General features: G+C 40.1%; 1 protein-coding gene across 1 annotated transcript in view; it reads left to right on the forward strand.

Moving 5' to 3' along the window:
* LOC135206467 (peroxisomal multifunctional enzyme A-like) overlaps nucleotides 1-24,862 on the forward strand; it is a 72,313-nt gene that overhangs the window by 30,255 nt on the left and 17,196 nt on the right. Inside the window, exon 2 of the mRNA XM_064237843.1 lies at nucleotides 14,709-14,843. Within this exon, the coding sequence (XP_064093913.1) occupies nucleotides 14,709-14,843 (135 nt within the window). The remainder of the gene's footprint in view (nucleotides 1-14,708; nucleotides 14,844-24,862) is intronic.

A 24,862-nucleotide genomic window follows, 5' to 3' on the forward strand; every position in this document is an offset into this window, starting at 1 on the left:
AACTTCGATGAGTTGAAAAGTATACCGGATGGAAATCGCCGACAGTGTTCAAACGAAACCATTACCTTAAGTCCTTGGAAGCTCTGAAATTTTCAGCAGTAGCAGCGGGAAACATAGTTTCCCCTGATTCTAGTTAATTTGTAGTAGAAGATTCAGTCCTCCTTTCTACCTGCTTCACCAACAGTTCGTCTATTCCTACCGTGTTCATTTACATTCTGGTGTCTTAGCTGCTTTTATGATGATGTAGTGTGTGCCCCTTATTTTTTGCTAGGGACACTCACAGATGATTATGGATTTTGATCTCATGGATGTTACCCCCTTATTTTTATGCTATAGGGGATACATCTCATTTATAATGGTTACGGGTTTTGTATATTAAGTCATATGCATTCCTTTTATATATTATCCTTGTTTAAATTGTTTATTGGTTTCATTTGGATTGTTTTTTAATTGCTATTATATTTTGATACATGCCTTTACACAGATACCATTTTGTTACATGTAAAGCCAATTTACCTCTGTACATATGTAAATTACCTTATGATAAGAAACATGTTTAGAATTAAGGGTAATTTAAGCATATTTCTATTTTGTATCACTGTGTATTTGTATCTTTTTAGCAATTTATATTCTTTTTTATATTTACTTTATTTGAGACCTATTCTGATTTATTTATTACTTTGTTTACAATCTTGTGCTATTTCTCTGGTACGATTTCGCGCAGCGACACGAGCTGAGCCCAGAAAAGGGATTTTGACGTAAGGAAAAATCTATTTCTGGGCGATTGGCTCGTGTCGCCAGCGAAATCCCACCCTACCCATCCCTTCGCCCCAAGATTGCCTGCTAACTTCAGGATGGCCACCGAGGCGCAGCAGTCGGCAGCATGGGATGGAGTAGTAGTAGTACGAGCTGCTCACTCTGTGGGTCGGCTCTCCTCATGGAGGGTTTTTGTTGTGGGAGATTTCTATTGGTATTTGGCTCGTGGTAGTGGTCTCACTTGCCTAGTGTTCATACCGACACCCTCTTGGAGGGTGAGCGAGTCAGTTATACTGACCTTTTTCTTTATTTTATTTATTCTCTGGATTGTGTTAGTACATTTCTTACCCTAGAATAAATAGATTAAAGGATATTTCGCTGGCGACACGAGCCAATCGCCCAGAAATAGATTTTTCCTTACGTCAAAATCCCTTATTTGGCCTCTTACTTATGACTTGAAGTTCTTGCTTGCTATTCATAAGAGGTATGCATGCCTCCCTCTTATGAATTGGTCCAGAGGTCTGGCCACTGATCCTGCAGTTCTCACTCCGATCAGTTGGACAGAGGCTAGGTTCTCCTCCTCCTCCTCCTCCCTCCTCCTCCTCCTCCTCCTCCTCCTCCTCCTCCTCCTCCTCCTCCCTCCTCCTCCTCCATCCTCCTCCAGGTTGGGCAAACACCAGTCTGTTCACAAGACTCGGATTCCTCCCACCAATAAGTTAGTCTTCCTTATGTAAAGGACTGATGGTTTGTATAATGTGTCAGAACAAATCACAATTTTTGAAAGTAAATTGTATTTTTCCTAACTATACAGACCTCAGGTCTGTATAGTTAGGCCCACCTCATGCCACCCCTCACTCTGTTCCTGGGCCTAAAGCAAAGTGGAATGTTTACATCCAGTCAGGCGGGACTCCCGACTATCAGACAAGCAGTTACTGCCTAACTACCTTGTTATTAAATCTTACAACCGGTCCAGCTGGCGCTGAAAGTACTAATTCCTTATATAAAGGACCTCAGGTTTGTATAGTTAGGAAAAATACAATTTACTTTTGAAAATTGTGATGTTTGACTATAACCTAACAGACTAACCTAACCTAACCTAACCAAACCTAACCAGAAGGCCGTGTCACCTGGACCTGGTTAATATAGGCTGCGCAAGTATTGTGAAGTTTCACCGAAAACATTGACCTTGGCTTACCTTACGAATCAGTATAAGAAGTTGATGAGACATCACTTTCTACTTGAGGACGTTGGTGATCACCGTGTGGTCTATACAATTTGCCAACTTCGATGAAAAAATTATGGTGACACTGGTTTCGGTTATAACGATGGAGGAACAAATACCTAGATATATACCGTTCTAGATATTGGGATCTGTTTCCTTGTCTCCTAACCCATTCCTTTATATCTCTTCAGAGCCTTTCAGTGTTTTGTGTCTGTACACTGCTGTCTGTGTGATCAACGAATTCTTCGCTGTGGTGAATGACTGTGCGAAAAACCCTCGTTAGTGAGATTCTGGTGCGCTGACCAGCCGTCACTGATCACAAGTGATCCGGAAGAATGTATTGTTTAATGATAGGAATGATAGTTTTGGCACTTCTGTCTTGTCCTTCTTGATTAAGAGGAATGATAAACTTTTCTTGGACACACTTTCCATGCCACCAAATAACCCCACTTGACTTAATTGTTGACTGCGTTGAGATTTCCTCCGAATGAATAAAGTTTCATCAACACAAACTTGACCGCCAATGGGTTCTTGACTGTTAAGCCACTTTTGCGTAACCTCTGAACAGAAGCTGTGCCAGTCAACACTAGTACAATGTGCCCATTTTAAGCACTGAATAATAATAGTACTGAAATTCCAGGATTTTGAAGCCAGTGATTAACAAATAAGGCAACTTCTGAAGGTGGAAGGGGAATGTTATCAAGAAATGTTTCTTTGAATAGGCTTACACTGTAAGTACACTGGTGTGTACACTTATTTTTCAAAATTCTTGTGTGCCATCCACAACTGAATTTATGGCTTATTTCACTATAAGCAGAAGGTAAATTGCAGTTTGGGCATGTCACTGCAATGGGTAAAACACTGTGGGACTGCAAGTATTTTAAAAATTCCAAGTTATCAGAGTGAAAGTGTTTTTAAATGAGAAATAGTCAGTATTGGAACCGGCACAACTAGCTTCAATAGTAGCCATTCTGAATCTAAAGTTAGTTGGGCTTACACTTTTTTACAACCATTGAAGGATTCAAACTGATTTCCAAATTGAATATGATTGGCTATGAGTGGTCAGGTTAAAAAAAAATGAAAAATGTGAATTTCAAAATCAACCAATTGTTTTCCAAGAAAAAAATCATGTGATTAGAAAATGGGAGAAGTAACTACTGTGATGTCATAACATTTATTATCATTCGATGAGGGGAAAGAGTGGGTGGAGTTATTTATCAGCAACGGTTAGGGATTGACAAACATATTAACCCTTAAACGCCGACTGGACGTATTTTACGTCGACATTTTTTGTCTCTCAGGTGCCGACTGGACGTATTTTACGTCGACATACAAAAGTTTTTTTAAAAATTCGCTGAAAAATACTTTTAGGCCTACCAGCCAAAAACTCTTGAATCACGTGCCTTGGGGGATGCTGGGAGTTCACGGATCAAGGTGTTGTTTTGTTTACAATCGTTACGCAGGCGCGCAAGCTCGAATTTCTTTCTTGCCGCACTAAAAAGTATCTGTGACACATCTCGGAAATTATTTTGTCACTTTGACATAATTTTTGTACCATTTTAAATTAGCCGTTACATGGAGTATTATATATGAAGATGTGCGCATTTTTATGTAGAATACAACCAAAAAATACTCATGATTGTAGCTTTTATCAGTTTTGAGATATTTTCATATAAATAACGATAAGTGCCAAAATTTCAACCTTCTGTCAACTTTGACTCTACCGAAATGGTCGAAAAACGCAATTGTAAGCTAAAACTCTTATATTTTAGTAATATTCAATCATTTACCTTAATTTTGCAACTAATTGGAAGTCTCTAGCACAATATTTTGATTTATGGTGAATTTATGAAAAAAACTTTTTCCTTACGTCCGCTCGGTAACTCTTCCGAAAAAAATCATACATGCGATTGTGGTAATGTTTGCACCATTTTAAATTAGCCGTTACATAAAGTTTTATGGTATATGGAAATGTGCGCAATTTCATGCACAATACAACTAAAAACAACCCATGGTTGTAGCTTTTATCAATTTTGAAATATTTTCATATAAAAAATGATAAGTGACAAATTTTCAACCTTCTGTCAATTTTGACTCTACCGAAATGGTCGAAAAATGCAATTGTAAGCTAAAACGCTTATATTCTAGTAATATTCAATCATTTACCTTAATTTTGTAACAAATTGGAAGTCTCTAGCACAAAATTTCGATTTATGGTGAATTTATGAAAAAAATAACATTTTCTTTACGTCCGCGCGGTAACTCTTCCGAAAAAATCATACGTGCGATTGTGGTAATGTTTGCACCATTTTAAATTAGCCGTTACATAAAGTTTTATATATGAAAATGTGCACAATTTCATGTAGAATACAATTAAAATAATTGAAGGTGTAGCTTTTCTCATTTTTGAAATATTTGCTATAAATCACGATAAATAGAAAACACACGTTCGGTCAACTTTGACTCTACCGAAACCAAATGTCGTGAAAAAAACGCAATTGTAAGCTAAAACTCTTACAATCTAGTAATATTCGGTCATTTATCTTCATCTTGAAATAAATTCGAAATCTCTAGCACAATATTTAGATTTATGGTGAATTTATAAAAAAAACTTTCCTTCCCTCCGCGCTCGGATTCTCCGCCACAAATCTCCGAAATGCGTACGTCCCATTCTCGGAATATTTGCTCCGTTTCATATTAGGCATTTCATAGAGTTTTATATATGAAAATGTGCGCAATTTCATGTAGAATAAAACAAAAAATATTTGAAGGTTGTAGCTTTTCTAATTTCCGAAATAATTGCATATAAAAAAACATATATAAAAAATTTGACATTCGGTCAAACTTTAACTCGTCAGATATGGTCGAAAACTGCAATTGTAAGCTAATACTCTTACAGATAGATAATATTCAATCACTTGTCTTCATTTTTTAAAGAAATTGGAAGTCTCTAGGACAATATTTAGATTTATGGTGAATTTTTGAAAAAAATATTTGTTTATGTCTGAGCGTTACGAATTCATGCATTATTTTGTGATAATATTTTCTCTGTGTTGCTTTTATCGTTTTACAATGTGTTATATACCAAAATGATCGCAATTTAGTGTTCATTACAATGAAAAAAAGGGTAACTTGTTACCATTAACCGTTTTGCGCACGGCGCGATTTGAATACAATTATATATGAAATTTCGTTTTTGCCATATAATATATCGCATTATTTATATATGATAATGATATTTTTTTCATTTCTGATGGTTGCATACTAAACTTCAGCCAATGACAAAAAAAGGAGCCAAAAATGAACTCTTAATCTTGAAAACTAAGCGCGCTGTGATTTTTTGAAAAAAATATTTTTTCCGCTTCCGCGCTCGCTCCGAAACACCTCTGGCACACGGGAGACAATTTTTATTTTACCGCTTCGGCGTTTAAGGGTTAACTTACAGGAGTACTTTCAGGTCGTGTGAAAGCTCTAAGGACTTTTGCTAAGTTTCACTTTATTTTAGTTTTTTCTTATTAAAATCATTATTAAGTGTATTATTAATTAGCGAGCATACTTTATGGATATTGATTTATTCATTTATGTAGGTGTCATTGTTCTATCGGCTGGCTCTTAACTATCAATAAATACCCCCAGAAAATAGGTTTGTTCCTACACGATATACAAACCCTCGGTCCTTTACATAAGGAATTACTTTCAGTGTACACTGGAATTACGGCTGTTAAATTCTTGAACAAGATGGTTAGGCAGTAACTACCGTCTGGTAGGCGGGTAGGCCCACCTGCCTGGATTAAACACTCCACTTTGCTCTCGGCCGTCTTCCAATGAAGACGTATGTTTGTGAGCTCATGCTGACTAACCGTTAAACATTTTTTCAGTGGGACCATTAATTTTTTTTATTTTGAATAAATATGTATGTACTGTGTTTGATATTATTAATTAACCCTTGAACGCCGAGCCGCTATTTACCAAAGTGTCTGTCGTTTGCTGGTGGCATTTGGGAGTTAGCGCCGAAGCAGAAAAAAAGTTTTTTTCAAAAAATCACAGCACGCTTAGTTTTTAAGATTAAGAGTTCATTTTTGGCTCCTTTTTTTTCATTGCCTGAAGTTTAGTATGCAAAAATCAGAAATGAAAAAAATATCATTATCATATATAAATATTGGAATACAGGCAGTCCCCGGGTTACGACGGGGCCTCTGTTCTTGAGACACGTCGTAAGCTGAAAATCGTTGTAAGCCGGAACATCATCAAAATCCCTAAGAAAACTATGTAAACTGCATTCTTATTGCATTTTTCATTAAAAAAAAAACTTCAAATATTGATTATTTTGCATTTTTGGTGTCATATTTCATCTGCCAGATCAGCATTGTAGACGTCGTAAACCTGGAAATGATTTCTGATAAATATATTGAAAAGCGCCTTAACCTCGGAATGTCGCAAGCCAAACCCGTCGTAACCCGGGGACTGACTGTATATGACAGCGGGAAAAAAAAAATTTCATATATAATCTGTATACAAATCGGGCTGTGAACAAAACGGTTAAAGCTGATGAGTTAATTTTTTTCGTTGTATTGTACACTAAATTGTGATGATTTTGGTATATAACAAATTGTAAAACAATCAAAGCATCACAGAGAAAATATTATCACAAAATGATACATGAATTCGTAACGGGCGGACGTAAAAAAGTTTTTTCAAAATTTCACCATAAATCGAAATTATTGTGCTAGATACTTCCCGTTTGTTGCAAAATGAAGGTAATTGATTGAATATTACTAGACTGTAAGAGTTTTAGCTTACAATTGCAGTTTTCGACCATTTCGGTTGAGTTAAAGTTGACCAAAGGTCGAATTTTTTCTATTCGTTATTTATATGAAAATATTTCAAAACTGATAAAAGCTACAACCATGATATGAAATGGTGCAAACATTACGACAAAGTGACAAAAGAATTTCTGAGATTTTCGGCTGAGTTACTGTGTGCGGACGTAAGGAAAAAGTGTTTTTCAAAAATTCACCATAAATCGAAATATTGTGCTAGAGACTTCAATTTGTTGCAAAAATAAGGTAATGATTGAATATTACTAGAATAAGTTTTTTTAGCTTACATTGCATTTTTCTACCATTACGGTTGAGTCAAAGTTGACCAAAGGTTGAAATTTTGGCACTTATCAAGATTTATATGAAAATATTTCAAAACTGATAAAAAGCATGGTTGTTTTTTGTTGTATTCTACATGAAATTGCGCACATTTTCATATATAAAACGTTATTTAATGGCTAATAAAAACGGTGCAAACATTACGACAAAGTGACGAAAGAACTTCTGAGATTTTCGGCAGTTACCACGCGCGGACGTAAATGAAAAAGTGTTTGTCAAAATTCACCATAAATCAAAATATTGTGCTAGAGACTTCCAATTTGTTGCAAATGAAGGTAAATGATTGAATATTCGTTAGAATATAAGAGTTTTAGCTTACAATTGCATTTTTTCGACGACCCATTTCGGTAGAGTCAAAGTTATGCCGAAGGTTGAAATTTTGGCACTTGTCGTGATTTATATGAAAATATTTTAAAAGTGATAAAAGCTACAACCATGGATTATTTTTTGTTGTACTCTATATGAAATTGTGCACATTTTCATATATAAAACTTTATGTAACAGCCAATATAATGTAAAACGGTGCAAAAATTACGACAAAGTGCTGAAAGCTTTTCAGAGATTTTCGGCCGAGTTACCGCGCGGACGTAAGGAAAAAGTGTTTTTCAAAAATTCACCATAAATCGAAATATTGTGCTAGAGACTTTCGAATTTGGTTGCAAAATGAACGGTAAATGATTGAATATTACTAGAATATAAAGAGTTTTTAGCTTACAATTGCGTTTTTCAACCATTTCGGTCGAGTCAAAGTTGACCAAAGGTTGAAATTTTGGCACTTCTCGTGATTTATATAAAAATATTTCAAAACTAATGAATGCTATAACCATGGGTTGTTTTTTGTTGTATTCTATTTGAAATTCTGCACATTTTCATATATAAAACTGTATGTAATGGCTAACAAAAAACGGTGCAAAAATTACTACAAAGTAACAAAAGAATTTGTGAGATGCATCGCTGGTGCTTTTTAGTGCGAGAGGAAAGAAATTCGTGCATGCGCGCCTGGGTAATACTTGTAAACAAAACAACAGCTTGATCCGTGAACTCCCAGCATCTTTCAAGGTGTTTGATTTCAAATTATTCGCAAAGTAGACCTATAACTATTTTTCCGCGAATATTTAAAAAAACTTTTTATTGTCGATGTACCGTACGTCCGATTAGCACCCGACAGACAATTTTAGTCGACGTATAATACGTCCAATAGGTGTTTAAGGGTTAATATGCAGACCCACTTTTTGTGATAGCCTTGACATGTATTCATCCAAAATTTACGCTTACGCTTTGGAAATTACAGAGGGGAACTTCGGAGGTTTGTCCTTTTTATTTCTTTTGGTAATTCCTCTTCTCCTTCATCTTTTCGCTAGCTATCGAACGAAGATAGAAGAGGGGACGTGTGGTGTTGGTGTTTGAGGATCTCTCATTACGGAGGGTGGTGCCCTTGGAAGCAAGAGGAGTATCCGTATTACTTTAAATCATATTTTCTTTCTTTTACATTCTAACTGGTGATAGTTGATTACAGCAGTAGATGGTTGGATATTTCTTCATGTGACTCGTAGCATGCTGTGATATTGGTCCTCGAGTGTGTGCATATACTGTTTCCCTGCTGGAAATCATATTCATTTACCACTGCTATCCTGGAGTTTTGTCACTTGACAAAGCCTTTGCCGCTTCCCTGTGATTATTAACTCTATTCCTGCTGGTAAACGTACCTCATTCTCTAGAAGAAGTCTTGCAGAATTTGGAGAAGTTGAAGAGGAAGAGAGCTCGTCAAGTGTCGTCATTTTCCTCTTTGGAATCATATTTTTCATCTGCCTCCACCCCTTTGACTTCTAAGGCTCCTTGCCAAAGAAGGAGAAGGTAGTTTACCCCCCTAAGAAGTCTCGTCATGGGACTTCAAAGGGTCTGCCTCCTCAAACTGAGGAGGCAGCTGGATCTTCTGCTGGCTGTCTCGTTCCTTTGGGAACACGAACTGTCACGCTGTCCCTAGAGCTTAGCGTGTTGGGAGCCATAGAAGCGCAAACCTCGGTTAGCACTTCTGCTACTGGTCCTAGAGGTTCTGCCCCTAAGACTAGTTCGGCGTTGGGTGCGAATTCCCGAGTGCACGTAAATCCTCGGATTCACATGCATCCAGAGTCGTGACGCAGAGTCCGCTCACCGTCACGACTCGACATGGAGTGGAAGAAAAAAGCGAGTCGCTGAGGTGACTCACGCCTTGCCAGTGATTGCTTTCGCTATGAATGCTCGGTTCCCAGGGTTGATGTGACAGGACCATGCATGCAGAGCCTGGTAGGGGCTCTCCCATTTGGTTGTCTTGAGAGGTTTTGGTCTCGATGAGGACTTGGACACGTCGGAGGATGATACCGGCTCTCTCCCGTCAGGTGCACGCTCAGCGCAACCCAGACGACGGTCACGTTCGCATGACCGACCTGTCTCGTTAGTGGTGAACGTTATGCCTGCTGTGCGAGAATTTCGAAACCCTCCTTGGGAAAGCGTTTTCTCCAGACGATAACGCTTTCCTAGACTCGCGTTACGGCCATCACTGCAGGTTGATGGCTTCCTGTGACTCTTTTCTCCTGCTAGTTCCGCTAGCAAGGCGAGCGAGAGCATCCAGTTTCCGCACCTATTCCCTCTGCTTCCTATGGCTACGATCCTGCAGAGTGCTCTCCGTAGGATTCAGCGTCGGGGGACTGCATTCCTGGAGGGATCTTAGGGTCCTACCGGACTTATGCCTATGTGATTGAGGAGAAGGGTCTTATGTCAAAACTGGAGACTATTTCTCCATGACTTTTTCTGTCCTTGGGATGTATTTCAATTTGCAGTCCCCTATGGGGTCTTGCCTTTTGGGAGCCTCGATTGTATATTTTATTGAATTGTACTCTCATTTCAGTCTTAAATGCTCGCATTTAGGACTAGTTTTTATGCCCGTTCCTCCTCGATTTCTACGGGAATTGAGGAGGGGCCCCACCCCGATGATCGTTTGACGAAATTCGGGGGCCTCGCCGAGTGTTTAAAATTCTTTGGAATTTCTAGCACTCCCCGAGTGTTTTGGTCCTCTACAATCTGCAAACACTTGGGCGCAACAAGAATTCCTGATAATTGTTACTACGATACCCGGGAATCTCGCTGAATGCTTGAATTCCTTGGAATTTCTGGCATTTTCAGCGTGTTATGGTTTTCCTGTAATTTCCAAACACTCGGGTGAGACAGACATTCCCAGTGTTAAACGCAAAAATCTATCCAACTCAATGTTACTAACTCGCTGTTCCTAGAAGACTGCCGCAGGTCCAATCATTCACGGCCTACATTCCTTGTGATGACGTCATGGCATGTCACGTGACGTACCACGTGATACATGCGCACAGATTGTATAACGAATATACATATACAAAATTAAATCTTTTATTTAGCTGCATATCTTACGTTATATGCAGAAACACTAACACCCAGTACGTAATTGTTATTACGAAAATCAGGAGTCTCCCTAAGCCATTAAATTCCTTGGAATTTTTAGCGTTTGCAGAGTGATTTGGTTTGCTGAGATTTCCAAACACTCGGGCAACGGGCATTCCCGGTGATTATTAAAATAATCGGGAGTCTTGCTGAGCGCCTCGATCCCTTGGTTTCGTTGGCACTCGGCGAGTGCTCAGCTTCATCATATTGCTGAGTATCAGGGCGAGACAAGGCTCGCTCAATTATTGTCTCACAAAAGTCAGGTTTTTCTCGCCGTGCACTCGCTATTACGAGTGCTTGGATGGTGAGACGAGTCTTTACCAGTACAGATGGGTCCGCTCCTCAGTCTGGTTTAGAGTTATGTAAAGTTTGGAACTGCATGCAACACCTTGGTGAATGGTCAAGTACCGTCCTTGTGTATTGAACCTTAGGGTCCGAACACGCAGGACAGCAGACAGAGAATCCCTCTTATTCTTCTTCTCAGAGCTTCGGCCTCAAAGGAGAACAGTTAATTGGGAAGAAGGGATAGTTCTTCGTTGACGGTTACCACTCATAATTATGTAGTAGTGATCTTCTCAGCTCACTCGGCTCGGCTCGACCTTACAGCTCTGCCAATCTGAGTGCTCGGCTCTAACGAACAAACTCTCTACTCTTGACAGCAACCTCCCTTCCCGTGTTGCAGCGAGCTTTCACGGGGCCTTCGTCTTAGTCATCTGACGCCTCCTAACCTCCCTCTTCAAAGGGTTCTACATCCTATGAAGAGGAAGGTATTCTCCGCCCCTTAAAATACAAAAGTCTTGCTTCGAGACTTCTAAGAGTGCATCCTTTCCATGGAGAGGAAGTAATTGGCTGTCTCTGGCTCACCTGCTCCTTCTGGAGCGGGAACCTGGATGCTATCCACAAAATATAGTGTCTCAGGAGCCCCAGGAGTTCGAACCCAGCTTTGTTCGCCTGTATGGTTCCAAGGGCGCTGCTCATGGAACCGGGGCTGTGTCAGGTATACCCACATACAGGTCTCTCCAAGGGGGTTCGTACATCCACAGTCAGTGATAGGTAGTCTTCTCTGCTACATGTTAGTGGCGCAGGATGAGAGAAGGGACCAAACCGCATTGGTGGCTCGGACCCACCTGTGAAAGCCAGGAATGGCTATTCTTCAGATGCCAAGATCGATGTCGCTGTCCCTCGGGACAAGGCATCTGAAGGAGATAGGAATGAGTATGAATGAGATTGAATATTTGCTTTATATAAAAAAACTTAAAAAATCTAAAAAAAGAATGATGTGCTCCCTTCCAACAGTATTAGGATAACATACATCATATATCATTCACATGGGAAACTGGCATATTGAGAATGCATTTGAGATTTAATTTTCTGTTTTCACCTTGGGTTATTTGCTTAAGCACAGTTTAGGCCTAATCACACAGGTATGTGGTGTGTATTGTCAACTGTATACTAATCATATAGACAGAGGGTGGGAGAATTTTTAACTGCATTACTGAATGGATGGTTTGATTTGCAAAGTATGATTCCATTGTCTGACTGAAATATCCACAAACAAATCAGAAATATGGGTACTATTTATCAGTCAAAACATACTTCAAGGCCAGGCAATGATATAATCTTTATGTTAACCCTTTACTGCCGACTGGACGTATTTTACGTCGACATACAAAAGTTTTTTTTTTAAAAATTTGCGGAAAAATACTTTTAGGCCTACCAGCCAAGAAAACTCTTGAATCACGCGCCTTGGGGATGCTGGGAGTTCACGGATTAAGGTGTTGTTTTGTTTACAATCGTTATGCAGGCGCGCAAGCGCGAATTTCTTTCTTGCCGCACTAAAAAGTATCTGTGACACTTCGGAAATTATTTTGTCACTGACATAATTTTTATACCATTTTAAATTAGCCATTACATGGAGTATTATATATGAAAATGTGCGCATTTTTATGTAGAATACAACTAAAAAGTACTCATGATTGTAGCTTTCATCAGTTTTGAGATATTTTTTATATAAATAACGATAAGTGCCAAAATTTCAACTTCGGTCAACTTTGACTCTACCGAAATGGTCGAAAAACACAATTGTAAGCTAAAACTCTTATATTTTAGTAATATTCAATCATTTACCTTAAATTTTTGCACTAATTGGAGTCTCTAGCACAATATTTCGATTTATGGTGAATTTATGAAAAAACTTTTTCCTTACGTCGCGCGTAACTCTTCCGAAAAAAATCATACATGCGATTGTGGTAATGTTTGTACCATTTTAAATTAGCCGTTACATAAAGTTTTATATATGAAAATGTGCGCAATTTCATGCACAATACAACTAAAAAACACCCATGGTTGTAGCTTTTATCAATTTTGAAATATTTTCATATAAAAAATGATAAGTGACAAATTTTCAACCTTCGGTCAAATTTGACTCTACCAAAATGGTCAAAAAACGCAATTGTAAAGCTAAAAAACACTTATATTCTAGTAATATTCAAGCATTTACCTTCATTTTGCAACTAATTGGAAGTCTGTAGGCACAATATTTCGATTTATGGTGAATTTATGAAAAAAAATAAAAAATTTTCAAAATTTTCTTTACGTCCGAGCGGTAACTCTTCCGAAAAAATCATACGTGCGATTGTGGTAATGTTGTACCTATTTTAATTAGCCGTTACATAAAGTTTTATATATGAAAATGTGCGCAATTTTTCATTTAGAATACAACAATAAATAATTGAAGGTTGTGCTTTTCTCATTTTTGAAAAATATTTATGCCAATATAAATCACAGATAAATAAGAAAAAAAAACCACGTTCGGAAAATCAACTTTGACTCTACCGGAAATGGTCGAAAAACGCAATTGTAGCTAAACTCTTACAGTCTAGTAATATTCAGTCATTTATCTTCATCTTGAAACAAATTTGAAAAGTCTCTATCACAATATTTAGATTTAATGGTTGAATTTAAAAAAAAAAAACTTTCCTTCCCTTCGCGCGCGGATTCTCCGCCACAAATCTCCGAAATGCGTACGTTCCATTCTCGGAATATTTGCTCCGTTTCATATTAGGCATTTCATAGAGTTTTATATATGAAAATGTGCGCAATTTCATGTATAATAAAATAAAAACTATTTGAAGGTTGTAGCTTTTCTTATTTCCGAAAATAATTGCATATCAAAAAATATATATAAAAAATTCGACATTCGGTCAACTTTAACTCGTCAGATATGGTTGAAAACTGCATTTGTAAGCTAATATTCTTACAGTATAGTAATATTCAATCATTTGTCTTCATTTTGAAAGAAATTGGAAGTCTCTAGGACAATATTTAGATTTATGGTGAATTTTGAAAAAAATATTTGTTTACGTCCGCGCTTTACGAATTCATGCATTATTTTGTGATAATATTTTTCTCTGTGTTGCTTTTATCGTTTTACAATGTGTTATATACCAAAATGATCGCATTTAGTGTAAATTACAGCGAAAAAAAGTAACTTGTTACCTTTAACCGTTTCGCGCACGCGCGATTTGAATACAACTTATATATAAATTTTGTTTTTGTTTTTTTGCGCTATCATATATCGCATTATTTATATATGATAATGATAATTTTTTTCATTTCTGATGGTTGCATACTAAACCTCAGGCAATGACAAAAAAAGGAGCCAAAAATGAACTCTAATTTTGAAAACTTAACGCGCTTTGATTTTTTGAAAAAAATATTTTTTCCGCTTCCGCGCTCACCCTGAAACACCTCCGGCACACGGGAGACATTTTTTTTTTACCGCTTCGACATTTAAGGGTTTATTGCTAAACTAGTAGCTAATTTTACTGATAGTGTCCATAATTTTGATTTAGGTTGAAATATAATCACAATAAATCTCTCTTTCTTGTATGGACAATGGCTATGTATGTAACTACTCTTTTATTTCCAGGCTACTTGTTGAAAGCTATAAATCCAACTTAAGAATTTAACTGAGTTAGTTTTTAGTTGCAGTTCTCACTACTTATCTTATTGCATTGGCAAGAAATGTTGAAGTCTGGAAATTGAGTTAGGAACAAGTATCCATTTTATTTAGATTGACATAATATAGAAGTTATTAAAAATCTCTTACGCTGCCTTTTCAGGTCTTGGTCGTGCATATGCTCTCCTATTTGGGTCTCGTGGTGCTAAGGTGGTTGTGAATGATCTTGGTGGTGACCGATCAGGGAAAGGAAGTTCACCTGCAGCAGACAGAGTTGTTGAAGAAATAAAAAAAGCTGGTAAGTGCATGTTGAAGATATTTTTCTGCTGTACAAGAGGTTTTTGATACTATTCAGAATTTGATTTGAGATAGTTTATGTAAGAAATGCCGAGGGATGAGAGGAAGTGTGAGAAGGACTCACAACATCCTGTTTGTGAATTTATACAATTGTTGCTTCATTTGTGGGGCTTGGATATTTATACATAATTTTCAAAATAATCTAAAAACAATATGAAATATTAATTAATGGTTTCATACAATCAACTTACCTGGCAGATATATACATAGCTAAGACTCCGTCGTCCCCGACAGAAATTCAAATTTCGCGCCACTCGCTACAGGTAGGTCAGGTGATCTACCGGCCTGCCCTGGGCGGCAGGACTAGGAACCATTCCCGTTTTCTATCATATTTTCTCTGTCGCCGGTGGTATCAACATTGTTGTTACTACCTCCTGACTTAGATTCTTATTTCAACCTTTGATCATCGTTTCTCGGCTTTTTGGTGACGTATCTGGATCGTGGTTTTTGGCATTTGCTACTGTGGACTGATTTTGGACTTGCTTTTTGGATTTTTCTCAGTATGTCTGACTCAAATGTGAGTGTGAGAATGTGTGTGAATGTAGGCTGCAGGGTGAGGATACCGAAGGCTTCGGTTGATCCTCACACTGTATGTCGTAAATGTAGGGGGTTTCAGTGTTCTTCTACTAATACCTGTCATGAATGTGAGGGATTAAATGCGGAAGAATGGAAGACTTTAACTTCTTATTTGAAGAAGTTAGAGAGAGATAGGGTTAGACGTTTGAAAGGTGTGAGTACAAGGCCTATTGAGCCTTTAATTGACCCTATACAGGCAGTCCCTGGGTTACGACGAGGGTTCCGTTCTTGAGACGCGTCGTAAGCCGAAAATCGTCGTAAGCCGGAACGACGCTTGGAAATATGTCTTAAACTAATAAAAAGTTATAAAAACCTTACTTGTAATCCTTTGGTTACACTACATGTTGTTTCCTGTAGTTTTATGTACAACCTGGAGTTATTTTCATAAAAGAATGCTGGTTCTTGAAGGTAAAAACTATTGTAATCCTCTGGTGACACTACATTCTTGAAGTTTTATGTACAACCTGGAGTGATTTTGCCAAATCTTGAGGGCTACAAGAACAGCTGATTACTATTTACGTATCATATAGACTAATTAAAGTAAACGTATCTTTAAATAGGCTTATATGTTAGTATCAACAAAACATTTCCTGCTATGAGTCAGAGGCCGTTTAATGAAACGAACACTTCTCTGTCCTATCTGTTCAGAAAATAAATGTTACGTCAATCCCCGAGACGGTGACCATTGTTGCCAAGGCGTCTCTCTCTCTCTCTCTCTGATCAAATTACACTGGAACTTTGACATACGATTGCCCTAATATACGAATGTTTTGAGATACAACAGAAAATTTGCGAAAACAAATATAAGCTTTGATATATACAAACGAAATATTTGAGATACGATTTTGCGATGAGTGTTAGTTGTATAGGCGACCGATAAATGGCGTTCAGTCTGTTTGTTTGTTGGTGCTGCATGTTAACACGTCGTTGTTTAGTTCGTTGTATTTGCGCCTATTTTTCATGTTATTTTGTCTATTTTATTATTAACCATGGGTCTCAAAGCTAAAGACAAAGCAGGTGATAAGAAAAAACCCAAGAAAATGATTTCGATGGAAGCAAAACATGAAATTATAGCAAAGCATAAAACCTTCCAAAGGCATCACCATTATTTCTAAACTACAAACTGATTAAAATAAAAAATAAAAATTAGTTTAGCAATGTTATTTCATTTGTGTTTATTACGTAGTTATTAGTGTACATACGTAAATAAAAAGAGAACAAATCGTTCCCTGCCACCCTTCCCTACCTCTTTCCCCCTGCTGGCCTCACGTCATCTTTCGTTGTGGTAAGTAAAATTCCTTTCTTTTTTTTAATTGATTTTATTAACATTTATTATCATTTATCACATTGCTATGTTATTTTTTATCATTATGTGTGTTATTACTTGTTTATTTGTTGTATAATTGTGTATATATTGTAATTTAGCTGTGTTTAGGTGTGGTTTCATACCGCTAGAACGGATTAATAACATATTACATTATTTTAAATGGGAAAAAAATGCTTTGAGATACAACTGTTTTGATATACGACGATGGTTACAGAACAAATTAAATTTCGTATGTCAGGTTCCAGTGTAACTGGATAATGTCTCTCTTTGGATACTTCGATTTTGCCAAATCTTGAGGGCTACAGAACAGTTGATTTACTATTTACGTATCATATAGACTAATTAAAGTAAACGTATCTTTAAATAGGCTTATATTATTAGTATCAACAAAACATTTACTGGCATGAGTCAGAGGCCGTTTAAACGAAACGAACACTTCTCTGTCCTTACTCGGAGCGTCGGAAGACGCCTCTCTCTCTCTCTCTCTCTCTCTCTCTCTCTCTCTCTCATTGTAATCTAACCAGAAACTTCGTTTTGTTATTATTACTTGGAAACAAGCTATGATTTTTTTCATTATTTGTGCTTTTGGACTGTTATATGTAAACTTTGCGCACCGCAAGCTAGTATGTATTCATTCGCTCGGAAACTAGTTCCGCATATGAGGGGTCACTAAAAAACATAGAAAAATACGACATAAAAAGTGTCGAAAATCATCATAACCGTCAAAATTTTTGTGTAATCTAACCATAACTTATTTTTATTAATATACTGTGCTAAACTATAAAGGAGTTTTTATCATAGTATGAAGTAAAATTTTTAAAAGCGTCGTTAACTCGGAGCGTCGGAAGCGTCAGCGTCGTAACCTCGGACAAGCGTCGTAACCCAGGACGGATTTTTTCCATTGAATATTTAAGAAAAAGCGTCGTAACCTCGGAACGTCGTAAGCCGGAACCGTCGTAACCCGGGGACCGCCTGTATCTAATCCTGATGAGTTGGATTCTCCCTATATGTCGACTTCACAAGCTTTACTTTCTGAATCGGCCTCTGAAATCGCCAATCTGAAAGCCACTATTCATAAGATGAAGTCCAAAATGGCGGACTTACAAGGTAAGGTAGTGAAAGTGAAATGTACAGTGAAGTGAGTTCTCCCAGTGTTGTGGAGGGGGCGTTTGATCGTCCCTGCGACGCTCCCAGGCCTAGACCTCTTCCAAGCTCCCATGCCCAGAGGATAAGGAAAGTCGAAAGCCTTAAGGAGGTCGTGGGGAATCCCCAACGGTCAGACGTCCCTTCAGCAGGCTCTGTTTCGATTCAGGCTGCTCAGGGCCGCTATAGAAAAAGCGTCCTGCGAGAGTGTTTTCTCCTCCTCTCCCTCTCCCTCACCTAAACAGGTAGTAAGGAAGGATTCAGACCTTTCTAGGCCTTTGAAACGGCATTTGAGAGAACCTGAATTGGATTCAAGCCCGGAGCGCTTCTCAGATGAAGCTTCTTCGTCTGTTAAAAAGGCGAAGGTGGGCCACGTCAGCGTCACCTTACATGGACGTAGCAGAACGCTTGCCTTCTACTTCTCCCCGATTGAAGATGACGTGGGAGAAGCTTCAAGGAAAATTCTCCTAGCTGTACAAGAACAGCTAGCCTCTTTGGTGGAGTGTTAGCGAGAGATCCTCCTCGGAAGAAGGACGCTTCGCTTCCAATCAAGAGACTCGTCCTCTCTCTCCTGCTAAACCGAGAGGCGTCTTGCAGACTTGAAGCTTCGTCTTCCAAACATACTGCAGAAGTTTCGGTTTCTAGATCGAGATCTAGGGAACCCTATGGCAGATAGACGTGAGGCGTCTTACAGGCGCGAGGCGTCATACAGAGCGTCATATAAGCGCGAGGTGCCAGCCAAGGTTTTGGCGTCAGTCAGGACGCCAGTTGAGAGCGAGACGTCTTCCAGGCGCGAGGCGTCATCCAGACGTCAACAATCAGACAAACGCGAGGCGTCAGCCAGGACGCTTGGCGGACGAGAAGCGTCATCCGAGCGTGAGGCGTCATCCGTTTATGGAGTGAAGTCTAGGCTTTTGGCGCCTACCAAGAAGGAAGCTTCTCTTAAAGCTCAGACTTTGAAGAGGAAGGAATATCATTCCCTCAGTCCCTCTCCTATCAGGAGTTTGTCTCCCCAGAGGAAAGACGTCCTGATTTATCTTCAGAAACTCCTCTAGACCCCGAGTTGGAGGAAAACTCGGAAGACGAGTATCAGGGAAGAGAGGGACTTTCTAACTATAAAGTTTTAACAGCCCTGCTTCTGGAAGAGTATGGAGACAATTTGACCCCTGCCGCTCCTCCTTCTCCGCGCTCTCTGTTCTCGAGCGCAAAGGCGAAGAAGTCTTCGTCTTTTCTTCGAATGAAGCCCGCTCATTTCATGAAGAGGGCTCTTCATTCTTTAAAATTCTTGGATGGAGTCAAAGAAGGAGTTGGTCAGAACGGTCTTCTGCATGCCCCAGCGAGACTCGATGGTAATGGGGCATTTGGTATCAGACAGGAGAGAATAGGGCATTTCTCTTCCGTCTTCGGCAGAAGCGGACTTTTCAACCTTAGTCGATGCATCTCGAAGAGCCAAGGTTTGAACTCTGCCCGTGTGACTTGGGGCATTTCAGAGCTGGATCATCTCCTCAAGGGACTCTTCCATGTATTAGAAGTTTTCAACTTCTTAGATTGGTCCCTTGGGGTGATGTCCAAGAAGGCCCATGATTCGGAAGGACTCGACCCAGAAGTCCTTTTATGTATTCTGTCTTGTATTTGACAAAGCGGTACAGGATGGTTCGTTTGAGATCTCCTCTTTATTTGGAGCAGGTCTTCTTAAAGAGGAGGACAGTCTTTAGTGCCTTTTTGACGAAAGCTGTCTCCCACTCTCAAAGGGCAGCTCTACTGTACTCTCCTTTATCGGACTTTTTGTTTCCTTCTCAGTTAGTGAGGGACATTTCTCGTTCATTAACTGAGAAGGCGACTCAAGACCTTCTTACCCAGTCAGCTAGGAAGAAGAAACCTGCTACTGCAACGGAAAAGAAAGGACCGAGTACATCAGTTCAGCCCTTTCGAGGTGGCCCGACCTCCAGAGCTCCCGCAGAAGGAAGCTCCTGAGAAGAGAGGTAGGTCTGCCTTTCGTCCCTTTAAAAGGAAAGTGATGCTTCTCTCCTCCAAGCACCAGTAGGTGCCAGGCTCCTGGGATTTGTGGAGGCCTGGGCACGTATAAACACAGACGCTTCATCAGTGTCTGTAATAAGGAAGGGATATCGTATCCCTTTCCTGGACAGTCCTCCCCTAACGTCAACACCGCGGGAACTGTCAGCCAAGTACAAGGATCCTGTGCTGAGAGATACTCTTCGATCGATGGTGGATCAGATGTGGGACAAGAGAGCGATAGAACTAGTACTGGATCAAAACTCCCCGGGGTTTTACAATCGCCTTTTTCTGGTTGTGAAAGCCTCGGGAGGCTGGAGACCAGTACTAGACGTCAGCTCTCTGAACAAATTTGTTCAGAAGGAGAAGTTCTCAATAGAGACTTCTGCCTCAGTTCTTGCGTCAATGCGACGAGGAGATTGGATGGTGTCTCTGGATCTCCAGGACGCCTATTTTCACGTCCCGATCCACCCTTCATCGAGAAGTACCTCCGTTTCATGACGGGGGGAAGGATCTTTCAGTTTCAGAGCCTTGTGTTTTCGGCCTTTCCACAGCTCCTCAGGTCTTCACAAGCCAATGATGAAGAATGTGGCGGAGGTTTTTCTTCACCTCAAAGGATGTAAATATCTCTCTGTATCTGGACACTGGCTCATCAGGGCCAGATCAGAGAGACAGTGCTTGGAGGACTTTGACGTTGACATTAAACCTGATCAGGATCGTTGGGTATACTCGTAAACCTCAAGAATCACAGCTGACCCCCAGACAGAACTTAGTCTATCTGGGGATTCAGATGGATTCTCGGGGTTTTCGAGTATTTCCTTCGCAAGAGAGAATTGCAAAAGGTTTGCAGAAAGTCTCTCTCTTCTTAGGGAAGGAACAGACGTCGGCGAGGGAATGGCTGAGCCTTCTAGGGACCCTTTCCTCGCTCGAACAGTTCTTCCCACTAGGAAGACTTCATTTACGTCCGCTTCAATTCTTCCTCAAGAGGTCTTGGAGTTGGAAGACCGGACATCTTTCAGACGCCTTTCCTATTCCAGTGGAGATGAGACGCACTTGGAATGGTGGTTGCCCCTCTGAAGGAGAACAAAGGAATCTCTCTAAAAATCCAGAACCCAGACCTAGTGTTGTACTCCGACGCGTCGGAGAAAGGTTGGGAGCAACATTAGGCTCGAAGGAAGTGTCAGGCACCTGGGAAGCAGCACAGGTGTCTTGGCACATAAACTGCAAAGAACTCTTTGTTGTACACCTAGCTCTGAAGAGTCTAGAACCTCTTGTTTCGAACAAAATAGTTCAAGTAAATGTGGACAACACCACAGCACTTGCCTACATTCGGAAACAAGGAGGGACTCACTCCTTGTTCCTTTACGAACTTGCAAAAGATCTTCTACTTTGGACGTCTCAGAGGAACATCTCCCTACTTACAAGGTTCGTTCAGGAGAAAGGAATGTGAGGGCGGACAGGCTCAGCAGGAGGAACCAGGTCCTTCACACAGAGTGGACCCTACACGAAGATGTGTGTCAAGATCTCTGGTCTCTGTGGGGGACTCCTCATGTGGATCTCTTCGCCACGTTCATCTCCAAAAGGCTAGCAGTCTTTTGCTCGGTCGTGGAAGACCCCAGAGCTCTGATGGTAGACGCCTTCCTGCTAGACTGGTCTCACGTAGACATCTACGCTTTTTCCCTCCGTTCAAAATCCTGGGACTGTGCTGAAAAAGTTTGTGGCTTCAAAGGGGACGAGGATGACATTGATAGCCCCCTTTTGGCCGGCTCAAGACTGGTTCACGCAGGTGGTGGAGTGGGATGGTAGATTTTCCCAGATCCCTCCCAAGAAGGATGGATCTTCCCAAACACAGCCACACTTCCAGAGGTATCATCAAAATCCTCCCCGCTCTCGCTCTGACTGCCTTTCGACTATCGAAAGACTCGTCAGAGCGAGAGGGTTTTCTCGTAAAGTTGCAAGCGCGATCGCGAGAGCCCGCAGAACCTCCACTAGACAAGTATATCAGTCCAAGTGGGAGGTTTTTTAGAAGGTGGTGCAGACTAAGAAGTTGTCCTCCTCACTACCTCGTAGCGGAAATTGCGGATTTCCTTCTATTCCTGAGAGAAGAATCTCATCTAGCGGTATCCACAATAAAGGGATACAGAAGTATGCTTTCGGCAGTCTTCAGGAATAGAGGATTAGATCTGGCAGATAACAAGGATCTCCCAATCTCATAAGGTCCTTTGAGACTTCAAAGTCTAAGGAACCGTCCCTCCTAACTGGAACCTAGACGTGGTACTCAAGTTCCTGTCATCCGAAAGGTTCGAACCTCCTCATCTGGCGTCGTTTCAAGACATCACTAGGAAATGCCTATTCCTATTATCTTTAGCTACGGCAAAGAGAATTAGTGAATTACATGCTCTGCAGGATAAAGTAGGATTCAAGGGAGACCTCGGCTATTTGCTCGTTTAAAACCCTGTTTTTAGCTAAAAACCGAGAATCCCACAAATCCCTGGCCTAAGTCATTCGAAGTTAAAGGCTTATCGAGTCTCGTAGCAGAGAAGCAGAGAGGTCTCTGTCCCTTAAGGAGCTCTGAAATTCTACCTTCAGAGAAAGCACCAGATGGAGGCTCTAGCAGGTCTTTGGTGAGCGGTAAAAGACCCCACAAGACTGATGTCCAAGAATGCTCTTGCATTCTTTGTGAGAAACGTCAGTACAGACGCGCATAAGATCTGTCCTGACGAAGAGTTCCGACTGTTAAGAGTGAAAGCTCATGAAGTGAGAGCAGTAGCGGCGTCTCTCTCGTTTCAGAAGAATATGTCACTTAAAAACATCATGATACGACATTTTGGAGATGCAATCAGTATTTGCATCTCATTACTTGAGAGACGTTCGTGTGACCTATGAGAAATGTTTTCTCTGGGTCCTTTCGTATCGGCGGATACGATCCTGGGTATGGGAGCCAACACCAATCCTTAAGTATATACTTACCTTATTTTTAGATATGTTCTAGAGTCTCTTCTAACAAAAAGGACTTGGTGCTGCACGGGCGGCCGTCTCTGTTGTTCAGTAAGAAACTCTTGTGATATCAAATTAGATGAGTATAAAATTTTTTTTTTTTTTTTTGAAAATTATGTATGTGTGCGTATTGTGCTTTTTGAGTTATGGTTGTTGTGAAGAGTTCGGGGGATAACTCGGAACAATCTTTATTTCTAACATGTGGTTAGGATCAGGTGGTCGGGATTGGTTGTATGCTCCTTCATAAGGTGTATTGTCATATAAGTGGATCAGCACCCATTGACAAAGTCCTTTCAGGCTCTGCCGAGTAAGCCGATAAGACCCCATCGGCAGACCCACAAGAACTCTTGGCCATAGATTATATATCTCGCTAAAGTTTCTTGAGGTGATGCAGACTACTGGGCAACACCCACGAAGTCTACCACCTATCAGGTAGGAACCAAGGTTTTATTTTTATACCTACAACATATGTTGTTTACCTGTCTATTCCATAAGTAGCGTCTCTTACCCTCCACCAAAGGGTGCCAATCAGCTATGTATATATCTGACAGGTAAGTTGATTGTATGAAAATGATATTGTTATGATACAATAAAGTTTCATACATACTTACCTGGCAGATATATATGATTAATGGCCCACCCAGCCTCCCCGCAGGAGACAGGTGGAAGAGAGAAAATATGATAGAAAACAGGAATGGTTCCTAGTTCCTGACCTACCTGTAGCGAGTAGCGCGAAATTTTGAATTTCTGTCGGGGACGACGGAGTCTTAGCTATGTATATATCGCCAGGTAGTATGATGAAACTTTATTGTATCATAACAATATAATTTTTCTATAAGTAACTTACCAAGTAATTACTTAGCCAACAATTGTGCCTCGCATGGCATCCTAAATTAAACAAATTCACAAACAAGTGACTGTTGCAAAGGGGGGGTGACAGGCCCCACCCACCACAATGGGAGCTAGTGAGAGACATAAGCTATCGATGTCATTCTTATTCAACAACATGTCGTCATGCTCCTGAATTCATGTTCGCCGGTTGGCTGAAGTTGGTGACGTACCCTCTGGTTTTGGACTGTTGCCTGCTGTTTGGTTTGTCTTGTAACTTTAGTTTCTTTCTTAGCTTTAGTTAGTTTGTATGTCAGATTCTAGCGCTTCCAGTCTTTGCTATTATAGCAAAAGCTGCAAGACTAGATTAACCAAGTTGTGCTATGATGCACATACTGTGTGCAATAAGTGTAGGGGGCAGGTATGTATGAGAAAGCTTACTTGCAGTGAGTGTAAGGACTGGGATGAGAGTAGGTTGAAGCTTCTTGAGTCACGCCTGAATAAGTTGGTGAAGAATAGGTTTAGAAAGGCGGCCGCTTGCACCGAAAGTAGGGCCTCAATTATTAGATTCTTCGCCTAGGCTGAAAGTGGACCCCGGTCTTGCTTTTCCCTCTACGCTTGGTAATCACCTTTCTCCCCTCTTCAGTCCTCCTTCTCTTCTCCCTCTTGCTCCCATGCTCAGCTCTCATGCTTCTGAATCCAATGCCATTGCCAGTCTTGAATCTAGGATTAATTCAAAGTTTGACAAGAAGTTTAACCTAGTTGTAAGTTCTGTGTGAGTTAGGGGCGTCCCTTTGAGTCCTCATGGACAAGTTTGAGTGTTTGTAGCAACAAAGTGAACAGTGATAGTGTCCAGTGAAATGTTAGTGGAGGACGTTTCTTTGGAAGACAAAGAGGATGCAGAACAAGACTCTGCACAACTTCCTGCATATAAGTCTCTCTGTTTTCTCTTAAAGAATTACCTTGGCTTCTTCTTGCCAGCTACTCCATCGTCTGCTGCCTTCACATTCATTATGCTGAAAACTCAGCTTGATTTCTTTCTTCCCACGATGGTGCTTTTTACCTCATCTAAGAAA

Source organism: Macrobrachium nipponense, chromosome 31, assembly GCF_015104395.2.
Source record: "Macrobrachium nipponense isolate FS-2020 chromosome 31, ASM1510439v2, whole genome shotgun sequence".
Taxonomy (NCBI): domain Eukaryota; kingdom Metazoa; phylum Arthropoda; class Malacostraca; order Decapoda; family Palaemonidae; genus Macrobrachium; species Macrobrachium nipponense.